The 15375-nt window shown below is 41.6% G+C and overlaps 1 protein-coding gene across 16 annotated transcripts in view; it reads left to right on the forward strand.

The window, feature by feature from the left end:
• The window catches only part of ARHGEF3 (Rho guanine nucleotide exchange factor 3), a 315139-nt gene that overhangs the window by 289604 nt on the left and 10160 nt on the right, over window positions 1–15375 (forward strand). For 15 of the 16 annotated variants that reach the window (XM_055558190.1, XM_055558187.1, XM_055558193.1 and 12 more), the window contains 5 exons: window positions 508–678; window positions 3970–4032; window positions 6307–6403; window positions 6565–6641; window positions 11745–12002. In XM_055558190.1, coding sequence (XP_055414165.1) covers window positions 508–678; window positions 3970–4032; window positions 6307–6403; window positions 6565–6641; window positions 11745–12002 — 666 coding nt within the window. The remainder of the gene's footprint in view (window positions 1–507; window positions 679–3969; window positions 4033–6306; window positions 6404–6564; window positions 6642–11744; window positions 12003–15375) is intronic. The other variant, XM_055558192.1, reaches the window with a different exon arrangement.

Consider the following 15375-nt stretch of genomic DNA (forward strand, 5'->3'; position numbering starts at 1 on the left):
GTACTCTATTGGTCAGGTCTGGGGGAGTCTGCCCAAATGAAGTGAGAGGGGTTACCCAAGGAGAGTGGGCTGTGTTCCCAGAAGGAGGAGAGTAGGCCTACTAGCCAGATGTTGGGTTGGTTTGTTTTTTGAAGAACATCCACTTCTGTTACCCTTTGTTCTTCTCGAGAGCGGAGGTGTCCACTGGAAGAAAGCAGAGCCCATTCCTTGACTGAGAGCCGCCTGTGTGCACGCATTTGACCTGAAGTGCTCTTATGCTATGGTACACAGGGTTAGCCCAGTCTCGCAGAACGGATACTCCCAGCACGTCTCTGAAAGCGGCCCCTTGCCCAATTTTCCTTAGCACGTAGGCGAGAGACAATGCCCTACTTCCCATGAGTCTCGTGGCATTTTCCTCTCCTCCTTGCACATGTCTGATTTATTTTCTGTCAGTGACAGGAAGCTGCTCAAATGATCCACCCAGTCCTGCTGCTGTGCCTGTGACGGTTTGTTTTTCTCGTTGTTCAGCGGTCCATCAGCTTCCGCAGTGAGAGCCGTCCCGACCTCCTGGGCCCCCGACCCTGGTCCAGGAATGCTGCCCCCTCGAGCACAAAGCGGAGAGACAGCAAGCTGTGGAGTGAGACCTTCGACGTGTGCGTCAATCAAATGCTCACGTCCAAGGAAATCAAACGGCAGGAGGTAGGCTGGGGCCCCTGGAGTTGGGCGTGTGTTTGGAACAAGGTGCACTATGGGTGAGAGCCAGGCCGCATCTACGCCCCTGTCTCCAAGTGAGTTCTTCACCTCATCGTCAGAAGGAGGGTGAATGGGGATGTCAGACCTTGTAAGGAACTGAGAAGCCAGCATCCAGCCGGTTGGGTAGGGCCCTGACTTAAAAAAAAAAAAAACTGATGTGGGGACTTCCCTGGTTGTCCAGTGGCTAAGACTTGGTGCTCCTAATGCAGGGGGCCCAGGTTCGATCCCTGGCCAGAGAACTAGATCCCACATGCCACAGCTAAAGATCCCACATGCTGCAATTAAGACTGAGAGCAGTCAAATAAATAAGTAAATATTAGAGAGAAAAAAAGAAAGTGATGTGAAAATCTGATTTTATAAAGAAGATGAATCAGGAAGTATCTCTTTAGGATCCTAGCGTTCACAGAAATAATCACATTAATTATATCTTAATAGCACCTTCTGGAATATTTTTAAATATTCAGTTTATGAAACTTTGATCCAGTTTTATGGAAGACTTTAGTATGGAATGCAGTTAATTTCATTCCCTATAAATTTTCTGCATCTGTAGCTCTAGATGGCTATGATAATATTACTTTATAGGGAACTTGTCATGTGCCAAGCTGTGCTAAACACTTCAAAGGTGTATCATCTAGGGAAATCCTTGGAATATCTTTTCTAGTAGAAAACCTGATGTTGGCGAAAGGAGTATTTGAGAACTTTCTAGGTTTTTGACTCAGCAGTTCTTTTCTAGGACTTTATCTGCCAGGCATTCTTGTACATAGATGAAACAAAGTATGTGTAAGGTTATTCATCACAGAAACATTTAAAACAGTGCCAGAAAGAACCCGAACATCTATTATCAAGGCCTGGTTCCATAATGAATGCCCATACCTTCTGTAACTATAGAAACACAAGAAGTGTTGGCTAAGTGGATAAAACAAGACACAAAGTAGGGTGTTATAGTATGGTACCATTTATGTAGAAGAAGGAAAAATGAGTGTGTGTATATGTGTGTGTTATTTGCGTGAAAGTCGCTCAGTCATGTCCGACTCTTTGCGACCCCATGGACTATATAGTCCATGGTATTTTCAAGGCCAGAATAATGGAGTGGGTAGCCTTTCCCTTCTCCAGAGGATCTTCCCAACCCAGGGATCAAACCCAGGTCGCCTGCATTGCAGGCGGGTTCTTTACCAGCTGAGCCACAAGGGAAGCCCAAGAATACTGGAGTGGGTAGCCTATTCCTTCTCCAGGGGATCTTCCCAACCCAAGAATCAAACCAGGGTCTCCTGCATTGCAGGCGGACTCATTACCAACTGAGCTATGAGGGAAGCCCTGTATTTGCTTATAGATGCATAAAATATTTCTGAAAAGACGTATAAGGAGCTGGTAACATTGTTGACTCCTGATAGAAGAACTAGATGGCGGGAAGGAGGCGAGAGGGAAGTTTTCACCATGTGGCCATTCCTATGCTATGAATTTTGAACCATGTCGATGTATTATCTATTTTAAAAAATGAATAGGCAATTTAAAAATAATATGTACACTAATAATATCATTTGCAGAAATATTAACAGTGGCAAAATTTTAACAGTGATTAACAAGATGATTTTGTGGATGATTTAAATTTTTCCTCTTTATATTTTTCTGTGTTTTCCCAAGTGTGAGTAGTGTACATATATAACTTGGACTTTCTGATAGTAGTAAGGAAAGATGGGAGGACTGGTTCTGCAGATGAGGAGATTATTAAGGTACAGGGTCACCCACCTAGAAAGTTGCAGAGGTGGGATTTGAACCCAGGTCTGTCCTACTCCAAAGCCCGTGGTCTTCATGCTTTCCACCTGCACAGATGCCTGCCCACCGTGTACCCCACTACAGCTTCTGTGGTCCTCCTCTCCTGGGGACCACACTGAGCTCTGGTGAAGCAGACATACAAAGAAATCTGAGGAAGGTCCAGTTTCCTCTTCCAGGGGATCTTCCCAACCCAGGGATCAAACCTGAGTCTCCTGCATTGGCAGGTGGCTTCTATACCACTGAGCCACCCAGGAAGCTCCCAGGGTCCAAGTAAAAATAGTTCATTATTGTGCCTACCCACGTCCTGGACTTGATAATGCTCTATAGTTATATAAGATGCCACCAGTGCAGGAGGCTGAGTCATGGCTATACAGATCCTCTCTGTATTATTTTTGTAACTCCTCGTGTGAGTCTATAATTATTTCAAAATAAAAGGTTAAACAAAATATAGAGTACCAGGAGGTCATGATGTGGAAACTTTACTGGACCTTGAGAGGGGTCACCATGCCCCAGCCTCCAGCACAGCGTCCAGCCTTCACCTGTTGCCAGGGAGCACGTTCATCACCCCAGTGTTCAGTAGGCCCAGGGATGCAGGTGTTCTCCACGCCTGCTGCCTTCTTCCCTCTAGTTCAAAACACATGCCGTAGTCCCTGAACTACCACCACAAACATGCAGTCCTTTAATAACGTTAAGTTTGCCAACAGTTTAGACTCTTAGGTGAAAGTAAAAGACTGTTTTGTGCATCATAGCTCTTAGATTAAGATGGCTTAATAGAGCCAAATTAGAGATGGTTCATTTACACACATTTTCACACAGCCAGCTCCTTTGGTTTTATTTATTGTACAATGTGAAGGTGAGAAGTAATTTAGAATGAATTAACTTCACCAGACATTTAAAGTGATAAAATATTGGATTCTTCCTACAATGCAGCCTTAACACAAGTGGCTGATAGGAATAAAGCTCTCTGTTGAGATTCACCTTCTGTTGAATAGAAGGAAGACAAATTGTGATGGCCCAGTTAATAATAATTCCATATCCATCACTGAGAACAGACCCTGTATCATTTATTATGATTGCCATTCACAACCAAGACACAGACTCACAACCAAGACACAGACTCACAACCATGGCTCAAATTCTAATTCTTTCACCTAAAATAACCCTGTCTTGTTCAGCTGCATCAAAATTCTGTAAATGAAAGATAACTTGTTGGATTGGAAGCATAAATGGAAACTCTTTTTCCCACAAACAGATAAGCACATTACACAGAAGTTTTGCATAATTGTTTCTTTGTAGGTTTTAGTCACTAGATTTAATTGCTTTGGGTTAATTTAATATTTTAAGAATCCTGTAAAAATCCTGAAGAAATAAGTAGATTTGGGGCTTTGAGCACTGGCACCAGCATCATTTGAATTTGGTCTCATAAATGAAAGTTCAGTAAATGTGTGTTATCTTTCCTTGCAGGCAATCTTTGAGCTTTCTCAAGGAGAAGAAGATTTAATAGAGGACTTGAAATTGGCAAAAAAGGTACATTCAAATCCAGTGGTCCTTTGAGTCACCTCCTGCTTATTTTCCTCTGAGTAATTTCACAGTGCTAAGACTGTACTTTATGATCACTCTTTTTATGACTAAGACAGGTCATAAAAAATTGAGAGGAACCTACAAACCAAGTAGTAGGGAAAATGGCTCAAAGCAAGAAGGCTCTAGACCTGACACCTTTAGGGCTGGCACCCATGCATGTCTCTAATGCACGTCAAAGAATACCTCATTTTAATCAGAAAGTGTTCATGAGGCCTGGCTTCACATGCATTTCATTGTCCTAGAAGTCTCACAGGCAGGACTCCCTCAGCCCTGGGAGAGAATGTGCAGACGTCTGAAATTGGAATGGTGTCTTAGAAAGAAAGTCGTTTGAGTCCTGTAAGTGGGTAAAGTCATTCATGAAGGCAGATGAATACTGTCTTGTAAGTTAGGGTCTTTCATATGGAAAATTGTCTGTAATCACTTTGTGTGTTGGAAGGGAGAGGAAATTCATGCCTTGTAGTCTGTATAATCTTGACAGCCATCCTGCCTCAAAAACCTTTCCATTCCATTGTCCCCCGTGGAGGCTAAAATCCAGACTTCTTCCTGTGACTCTCTCAGCTTTCTCAAAAAATTACAGGGTTGGAAAGATGCTTCCCTTCTCCTAAGTGTCCCTGTGTGTGTGCATGTGCTCAGTTGCTCAGTCATGTCCCACTCTTTGCGACCCCATGGGCTGTAGCCCGCCAGGCTCCTGTGTCCATGGGATTCTCCAGGCAGGAATACACATGTGGGTGCCATTTGCTTCTGCAGGGGAACTTCCCGACCTGGGAACCTAATTTTATGCTAATATCAAGTCCCATCTGCAGCATTCCTGAGAGATGGCCATCCGAGCTTTTGTTGGATACAGCCAACAAAAATTGAGTTTTGGGCAGGGCTGAAGGTGAAGAAGATGGGGAGGACAGAGGAGGCATTTAACTCTAGGAGACCTCTTGCTGGTCATAAGTTCAGCTCCTCCTTCATCCTCCAAGATCAACCTCCTTACCTTTTTCACTTGTATCCTTTGCTTTGCTGGCCCTGCCTTCCTGCAAACCCCTCCCTTTCATTTCAACCATCCATGTCCACCTGTCCTACAGAAGCAAACTCAAATCTCAGTTCATTCGACAGTATTTACTGCCTCCTTCTCTGTGCCAAGCACCTCATCTGTAAAATATCCCATAGCCAATCCGCCTCTAATTCTCTGATCTACTAGAGCGGTTATCATCTGGTGAATTTTTGCTGCCATGTGACATCTCTCCTATTTTTAATCTTAAACTTTTTTTTAACATTAATTTTTCCAGACCTTTTTTTTTTAAATCTTCCCACTGAGCTTTATAAAACTTAAACGCAGGGACTGTGCAGTCTCAGTCTTTGCAGTGCCTTGGGTATAATTGTGTATGCATGTATTATTCATGATCAACCCAGTCAATCCTAAAGGAAATCAGTCCTGAATATTCATTGGAAGGACTGATGCTGAACCTGAAACTCCAAAACTTTGGCCACCTGATGTGAAGAGCCAATTCATGGAAAAGACCCTGATGCTGGGAAAGATTGAAGGCAGGAGGAGAGAGGGACGACAGAGGACGAGATGGTCGGATGGCATCACCGACTCGATGGACATGAGTTTGAGCAAGCTCCGGGAGTTGGTGATGGACAGGGAAGCCTGGCATGCTGCAGTCCATGGGGTTGCAAAAAGTCAGACACAACTGAACAACTGAACTGAACTGTGGTTTACTTACCATTAATAAGAGATGATAAGATTGGCAGAGATTTTGCCCTCTCTGCTTCAGTTTCATAGTAAAGGATGCCAAGCACCTTTTTCCCCCTTCACAGTTTAAATACAGACTGATTGAAAAATAACCTAGTGGTAACTAATTTTGTACACAGTGGGAATTTTTCAAGCTGCTGGACCTTCAGTAAGGTTAATTTTTGAAACATTATACAAATCAAATCTGCTCTGTATTTAGAATTCCTGCCCTTTCAGAGATGTAAGATATACTAGGGAAAAAAAAAAAGCTTGAAAAAATCAGCTTTGGTTTATCAACAACTGCAAAGGCTGAAGGCAATACCGGATTCTCATCTGCTCCAACCACACCCATCTGCTGTTTGTGCAGCATTATGGGAGAAGTCACTGGGGAAAGCCAAATACTCTGTTACTGCATAGGGCCTCTCAGAAGCCATTTACGTTAACAGCTTGCTTTTTCTAATTGTAAATGCGTGCTTCCATCTCTTGCCCTTCTTGTGCAGGCCTATCACGACCCTATGCTGAAACTCTCCATAATGACAGAACAGGAGTTGAATCAAATTTTTGGAACACTGGACTCCCTGATTCCTCTCCATGAAGGTATAATTTTGTTCCCAGGATGAGTCGTGACTTGTAGCATTAACTAAGTTGTCTTATAACAAGTCACGGTTATGTAATAACTTGAGTAACCCAGACTTTCCCAGCCCTGTTCATATTTTGAGTGCCTAACAAAATAAGGACTCTTGTTTGTTTCTCACCAGACCTCCTTAGTCAGCTTCGAGATGTCCGCAAGCCCGATGGCTCGACTGAGCACGTCGGTCCCATCCTCGTGGGCTGGGTAAGAAAAGTTCTCTGGCTTTGATTGAAGATGATTTTCAGTAATGTCAATGGAGTTTCATTTTTAGCTGGACTTTTTTTATAGGCAAACTTTTGGTTTTACATCAGAAAAATTAAAATGGCAAGTTTCTAGTATAATTTATCATTACAGAGCATGGAAACAGTTTTTTTTCTTATTATAAATGAACTGCATTTAAAGATTACATGGCCTTTGTGCAACAAAAGAAGTAAAGGCACACATGAAATTGTTACTAGTTTCACATCAAATTAAGTAAAACTAATTAATATTCACATCACACCAATTACAAATATAGCTATTACCTCTTTCATTCTAGTGAAAATTTAGGGACAACTTCCTGTCCATCAGTAAAAAAGCTTTATTCATGCTACCAAAAAAAAAAAAAAAAATTTCCTTATGGTCAAATGTCATTTCATAAACAAGGTAATAACTAAATACTGTTAATGTTTAGCATATATCTGATCCTAAGGAACTTCTTACGAGAGCTGGGTATTATGCTGATCTGTACCCCAACATAACTCATACCCTTTCATAATTGAAATCAGTTGTGACTTTAGATGATGGTGTCTGTAGATTTTTGGTTCCGGGGCTGAGTTAGTGTTTTACCAAGCGCTTACAGAGGTGGTTCAGTTGTAGTCTATTTTAGACGAGGTATGCACTTTCTGTTTTGCCACAGGCCCCACTGCTCCCTATTATGCATTTCTATTTCCCTCTGTAAGTCCTTGAGTGTTCCACCCCTGCCCCAGGTGTTTTTCATTTGTTATGAAGCAGATAATGAAAGCAGATTACTTTGAAGACTTCTTCCAGGCAGTATGAGGTCCCCCTGATCCACACAGTGTTCCAGAATAGGCAGGGAGTGCCCCAGAAGCAGTGCTAGAGTCGTTCCACTATTTGGAGAGTGTGTGAAGATTATGAATCCTATTACCGTGTGATTTCTGTTTATCCGGTTACACTTTATTTGTATTTTAACCTTCCTAAACCTTCCAGCAAGTAAGCTTTGTGATTGATCTCTTTTCTTACCTTAATGCTTCTCCATTACTGCCTTGATCAAGAAACTTTGACAGTTTCATGGCTTAGCTTTAGTCCAGGAGTCAGTTTTAGCACTGAGGCTGAAATATCCCAAGGGTATCTGAAAGTCAAGTAATGTTCTAAGATGAATAATTTAGAAAATGTGCCTTAATATTTCAAGAGAGATCATTCATCTTATTTTTTTTTTTTTTAACTTTCATTTTATTATGAGCCCTGGTAGATGTCTTAACTTCGTTAGCCCTCAAAAAAATTTCTCTAAAAAGAGTCAGCCAGCTGGAGACAGAGGAGGTGTAATGAGATGAGAGAGTCTGCCTTACTGTTTCTTAAACTTCTTCAGTCTGCGGACTGCTTTGGTGGGAGAAGGAACAACTTCAGAATGGCACGATGACTCCTCTGTTTTTGATGAGACGGCAGTGTAGAACTATAAGGTTTCCTTAGACGTCATATACAAATTGTCTGTTCATGTGAGGAGCAAAAATGAACGCAATCTGCTTTGTTACTTTTCTTTTTCTGAAATAAATGCACTTTTGTTAGGAAATTGGTTTGATTTGAGGGTAGGTTTTGTAGTCCTTTTCTGTACTTACACCAAAGATGTTTGACCATGCCAGTCCATTGCTGTCTGGACACTTAGACATCAAATGGGAACTTGCAGCTTGAAGAGCAGCCTAAAATTACACAACTGGCCCATTGTTACCAGATCTCATGGGAAATGGTCCTTATTTATCAGGCCTGATGAGCTGTTAAATGTTTTCCCTCTCTTCACTGCAGATGTGTCCGTGCGAGTGGGAATTGTAAACCAAGGGGTGCATCTGTTTGAGTTCTGGTCTTTTTAACAGAACAAAATAAACATCTTAGTAGACTTTGAATGAGAAAAGTCAAAGCCCATTCCACCCATGAAAAATTGATTTATTTCCCCCAAAAGGAAAAAAGTGGGCAAAAAAGCTCTTTTAAACAAGTAAGCCGCCCAAGTGGGATTGCCCTGACCAGTCCTTTTGACCTTAGAATGAATCAATTGCTTTTACTTAAAAGACCTTAAAGAGAGTGGTGGGTTTTTTTCAGGGAACCATCTTCTTTACTGGAGATCAGTAACCATGGGCTGGCCTGTTCTCATAAACCTCCCTTTCTCATAAAGAAACAACTTCCCAAATTACATCTTCATGCTAACATTTTTTCAGTAATAAAATAATTTATCAGTGCTACAGAGCAGCAAGTTCCCATGTTAATTTGGGTTCTAATTAAATTTTCATTCCAAAGAGAGAGTCAGGGTACACGGAAGCAAAAAAAAAAAAACAACAACTTTGTTCTATCACTTTTCATAATGTTAGGAAGGTATAAAAATTTCTTTAAAAAAAAAAAAAAAAAGCATTTCCCATATAAATTCTTGATAGTCTAAATGATGGGGAGTACTTCAGAACTCTCAGGGGTTGTGGGAAGGACAAACACACTTCAGACTAGTTTTGTCTCCAGCTAAGCAAGTAGCAATTCATGGGGTCGCAAAGAGTCGGACACGACTGAGCGACTGATCTGATCTGAAGCAAGTAGTTTTGCTTCTCTAAACCATAATTTCTTCAATAAAAATATTTTTGGAGTAAATAATAATAGTAGTAGCTACCAATTCTTAACTGGGAACCAACCTCTGTTAACGCTTTTTATCTGCCGTATTTTAACATCTCACTAAAAGAGGATATTAGTATGTGCATTTTGTAGGTGAAGAAAGGCTTCTGAAGGGTCCCTTGACTAGTAACTGAGTTAGGCTTTGAATGCGGTTCTCCCTGTTCTAGAGTTATTGCACTGTATTTGGAAACCAAGATATGTGTATTCTTCATTCCCTATCTGATTATAGATCACTTGTGGGTTTTTCTAGCCAGTGAGCTATACCAGATAGCTTTTCAGATTATGCTCAGGAAATGAGGACCCTGTCAGGTGTGAACACAGGACCAGAACCAGATTTGGTTGCCATGGCAGCAGGGCGGCATGGTCAGAGAGAGTAACGGCCCATTGGACTGCAAGCAGCAGCGTGGTCAGGGTGCTTCACTAGATTACATCTGATGGTTACTACTGATTTGTTTCTCCATAATGAAAACATTGGCCATTTCCAAGTCTTTTTAAAAGGCAAGGAAGTGGAAATGAAGTTAAGAGGGCCTGAGTCTCTTTCTAATTAACTCTGAAGATCTGAATTACAAGCCACAGTGCCACATGTGGGGTGTGTCTGTGTGTGTGTAAGTCCCAATTAATATTACTTTCAAACACAACATAGAGAAAAGAATTTCTGCAGCCCTTTTAAATAGACAGGTTTTTTTGTTTTCATTACATGTAAGGAAGGTAGACATTTCCAAGAAATGTTAAACTCAACAGTGAACCTTTTGAATGTTTGTGTATGTGTGCATGTGTATAGGAACCAGTTGTCATTACTTCCAAATATAACATTGAGAAAGGAATTTCTGTAATCCTTTTTAATACAAATAGAGATTTTTAATAACATGTCAAGAAAGTAGACATTTCCAGGAAATGTTAAACTCGACAGTAAACTTTTTAAACTTGACTTCCATGGTATCTTGTCTGATGTCAGTCACTGAGAAAATAATTTCGATAAAAGGTGCAAAAGAAGCAGCAGAACAGTTAAACTTTGACCCGTTTTTCAAATGCCGCTGCAGCTTATTTTTAAGCTGAGTTCATAAACCATCAAATATTATCTAATCCAGTAATCCATTAAACATTCATTTATTAGTTCTTTCAAAATACAAACCTTGTCTGCTGTATGGTGGGCCTAGTGCACAGCACTGAGGATGCAAAACCGAAAGACCCTCTTTGCCACCGTCTCACACTGAATCCTCCTCCAGAACAGGCGTTGTGGCAGGTGTGGCTCCTAGTCCAGGGAGGGGAGCAAACACTGCAGGACCGTTGGCTGCTTTATTGCCTCTGATGACCTTCTGGAGGCTGACAGCTTGCACATGAGGGTGCCATCACAGGGAGGAGTGGAAAGGGGAGATGAGCGGCCCTTGCACTGGGTCTTTGACCTTGTGACTCATGGGATATGTCAGGGAAATTAGTATTTGGCTGGAAGGAAGATGGTGGACTCAAAAGTGTTCCAGCGTCTTAAAATGTATTCTTTGCAGAGGGCTTCCCTGGTGGCTCAGTGGCAAAGCGCCTACCTGCCAGTGCAGGCCATGCAGGTTCAATCCCTGGGTCGGGGGAGGGTGGAGAGCCCTGGGGAAGGAAATGGCAATGTTGGCCCTCCAGTGTTCTTGCCTGAAACATCCCATGGACAGGGGAGCCTGGCAGGCTACAGTCCATGGGATCAAAAAGAATCAGCCAGGATTTAGTGACTAAACAACAATATTCTTTGCATGGAATTGTGATATTAACCATAAGGTAAATTCTGGCCTGTCAGAACTAATTTAAAAGATGTTTGTTAATGCTTTCTGCATCTACTTTTTTACTAATTATACTTTTAACTTCTTGGATTTCTTTATAATTGGTCTGCTTTGGAATCAAGTACTATAAAACTAATGTAGGTAGAGGTGCTTGCTCTGGGCCATGCAAAGGTCTGGGCTGTGGGGTCTGACTCCTTTCTTTTTGTCCCACCAACTCTTTTAGATTAGTTTCTTATTAATAATTTTAAAAGAACCCTTATTAAAAAATATTCTCTCCTCTCACCAGATACTTTTGAAAGTTTAAGACAATTCTGTATGCATATGCAGTAATCCCCGTTTAGGAAAATTCTGAATTGTGCACATATACAGGAATTCCAGTTCTTTTGTGTCTAGCTTAGATTGACAGAAATGCAAACAAATTATTGAGGTCTTAATAATCAAGAAAGTAAACATGCCGCTAAGAAAATAACTGCAAGCAAGCCGGAGCCTAGAGAGCTATCTGTCTATTGCCTGCCATTTTGAAGATTCCGTGTGTGTCTCCTCCAGCCCTGCAAACAGAGAGATGTTGGGCAGGCCTGGAGACCAGTTAGGCGTTGTTCAGTCCCAATGACTGATGTCAGCGTGTAGCTTCAGAGCATACTTACTTTAACGTCGCACCCCTCCTTTCGTGTTCCTTTCTTAGCTGCCTTGTCTCAGCTCCTACGACAGCTACTGCAGCAATCAAGTAGCTGCCAAAGCTCTGCTGGACCACAAAAAACAAGACCACCGAGTCCAGGATTTCCTGCAGCGATGTTTAGAATCCCCCTTTAGCCGAAAACTAGATCTCTGGAATTTCCTGGATATTCCAAGAAGCCGTCTGGTGAAATACCCTCTGCTTCTTCGAGAAATCTTGAGACACACACCAAATGATAATCCAGATCAGCAGCACCTGGAAGAAGCTGTGAGTTTCTTTCTTTCTCCCCTTGGTATTTCCCCAGTGGCTGTAAGATTGGGTAAATGTGTGAATGAAGGGTCCCTGGGTACTAGGACACAGGAATCTTGGATTCAGGGCTTGACTGAGGATGGTGGTTTATTAGGGAATAAAGCATACACATATCTTGGTTTCCAACATGACTCGACCATGTTTTGATTTTGCCAATCAGTACTATTCCTAATCTGTGAAATGCAGTATTTGTATGAAATGCACTCTAAAGTCCCTTTGATTCTAAAGTTTCTTGATTCTAAATAGGTGACTCTGTAATCTGTTTGTTGCAATTCCTGATTATCAGGGTAAGATCTCTGTAGAGATTTTAAATTGAATAGCTTTGTTTAGTTAGCAAATGGAAGTTGCCTTTTGCCTTTTACCAAAGCCCATTTGTTAAATCAGCACCCATTTGAAACCCAGCTGTCCTTGGCTCCAGATTGACGCATAGAGCCTAGTCAAATCTATGCACCAGCGACTGTATTGAGTATGGGGCTGGATGGTTTGGGAAATATGGATTCTTCCCTAGCAGCAAGGTAAGACCAGAAAAAATCAGATCCGTATCATGGGATGTGGTGAACTGTGACATTCTGCCCAGAGAGCTCAGTTCTGGTTGCAGTGCTCTGCAGGACAGGGCCGAGGAGATGACAGGCCAGAGGAGCGAACAGCCAGGGCAGAGGTGTAAAGAAACGACAGGGAACGGCATGCCAGCGAGTGCCATTGGTCAGTTTGCCTGGGGTTGATAATAGTCAGAAAACAGCAAGAGAAGGGACTGAGGGTGGTGGTTCACATTGGGAATACAGTTGTAAATATCAATTTGAGGCCCTTTTCCTTTCTTGTGCTTTTGTTTCTTAAGTAGCTTAGATTCAGGTTCGAATTCCAGCACCGTCACTGACAAGCTGTGTGATCTTGGACATGTATCATTGCATCTGTAGTACAGGGGACAGCAGAGACTAGGGGCAGGGAATCAAGTTGGGAGGATGTTGCAGCGGTCCAGTTCCATAGTCTTGGAAACCTGCTCAGGGAGTTAGCAGTGAGGATGCAGAGACCAGTTCTAATAGTTCATTCCCTGACTGGATCTGGGACAGTAACAAGCTGATAAACAGAGGTGATTGGAAAATCAATCAAAAGCCTTGAGTCTGTGGAGCAAACGATCTCTTCCCAGAGAGGGGCTTAGTAACATCGGGTTGGCCACAGAGTTTTCTGTAAGATGGTACAGGAAAAACCCAAATGAACTTTTTGGCCAACTCAATAGTTATTAGTAACAACAACAGTAGTAAATAGTAACAGCAACAACAATAACACCTGCTGACATGCATTGAATACCTAGTAAATCATCTTCACGTGATTGTCTAATGGGTTATGTAGCTCATTTAACCCTCATACTAACCTATGAGAAAGCTGTTCATGTTAGGGCCATTCTCCTTTTCCAGATAAGGCATGGGGGCATTAAATAATTCGCCCAAGTCCGGGCCAACAAGTAATGGAGTTGATATCCAAACCTCATCAGTGTAAACTGCCACTCTTATGCCTTCTCCACTTCTTTATGCTCCTCTGCCACAGGGCTGAAAGCCTGGCTACTTTTTTAAGCCCCTCTTGTCTCTGGAACTACAGAAATCTGTCTAGCTACCAGGCTTTATGGAGGGCCTCACCAATCCAGAGCTGGGCCAGTTGTCCGTGTAGGGACAGAGAAGAACAGGAAAGACTCTCCTGATTCACAAGGTGTTTGAGGTGTCTGGCAGGCCCAGCATACAGACGAGGCTCCCAGTCCAGCACAACGGGGAATGCAGGCCCGAGATGAGGCCCAGCTCACTTCATGTCTGTTTTTATTACTCGGAAGAGCAATACCATGGCCTCCTCTCCATATTTCATCCCAGCAAGTGTGTGGTCTGTAGGAAAGACAACAACAGGGAACTCGAACTAGTCTAAATAATTACTTTTGTGAAGAACACAAGCCTACTCTGAGTTTTCCAGTAAAGATTTCTTCTTTTTAAAATGCAGCATGAAAGAATAATGCTTTGTTTAAAAACAAGAAGAAGAAAAAAACAGTAAGCTAAAGTTTGAATTTGAAAACAGATAGATAAGAATATGATTGTTTGCAGTACACCAGTTTCCTTAGTGTGTAAAATTCTTCAGGCAAATTTGCCAAGTTCTTCACGCAAATTTAGGTGTGAAGCATGGTATACCTGCATTTGAAAATGTCTGCAAAACAAGTCTTCTAAATGTCCATTTACACTGTATAGGCACAGCAATTTTTTTCCTCTTCTTTACAAAATCCTTGTGGCATTATCCTGGATGAACAGAACTGTTTAGCCCTGTACTCTTGAATGCATCATGAATGTTTGATAACCATAAAATCTACCCTACCATCATAGCTTAACTAATATGTTCCCTAAATAAATTTTCCTTCTATGAGAAGAAAAAATCAGGGAACTCTAAATAAATTTCTTCTACACCAAGCATTCAGTCTTATGATTAGATCTAAAGAAAGATCTTCCTTTTTAATATAGTGTGTAAACTACCACATCTGTATTAGAATTGCTTAATAGTGCTTTGAAAGGTTGATAGAAATTTCCCCCCAAAGAGAACATCTTAAAATAGGACTTTGGATACTTGTATATTCCAGATCTGGTTGTTTAATGTTTTGTATTGTAAGGATTGTTTCAGTCAGAAAATTATCCTGTAAACCATCTCTTCCCTCTGCCTGCCACTGCTCCAATTCCCTAAAAAAAAAAAAAAAATTCCACTGGAATCAATGGAAAGAACAGTCCTTTTTTTTGGATGCAACTACAGTGAAACCTGCTATTCTTGGTCCATGTCAGGAGCCAAGGAGTAGATGATATTGCCTCACAAGGGGCCAGACAGACAGGGCTTCCAGAGTCTACTTTGAGCATGACGATTCCAGGATATGGGGGTTTAATCCTTATTCTGTTACGGATATCTTTCATCATGTCACTTTACCAGCCCCTGCCCTTCAGCGTGAACCCAAATAAGAAATGCAATGATAAATTTAAATGCGCAACTACCACAACGGTTGGTTATTGGCAATATTCTATGTGTAACTTTATTCCTTGCTGCAATTGTGCAAAATAAATTCCTCTCGAGAACCAGTACAGAGACATTAGACATGGCATGCTGGTATGTTAGTTATGTGTACAACTGAATATAAATACAAACGCAGTACTTTCAATAAATGAAAGCACACCCAGAGTCACTACAGTAAATACAGATACAGAATATGGAATAACACCAAATGTTTCCATTCTTTTGTCTCTCTTTTTTTTCAAACACCAGAGAAAGAAGCAGCATTTGAGGGTAGTCATAGCTGCCTAAGGAAGCACTGTGGCTTTTG

Source organism: Bubalus kerabau, chromosome 20 (genome assembly GCF_029407905.1).
Source record: "Bubalus kerabau isolate K-KA32 ecotype Philippines breed swamp buffalo chromosome 20, PCC_UOA_SB_1v2, whole genome shotgun sequence".
Classification (NCBI taxonomy): domain Eukaryota; kingdom Metazoa; phylum Chordata; class Mammalia; order Artiodactyla; family Bovidae; genus Bubalus; species Bubalus kerabau.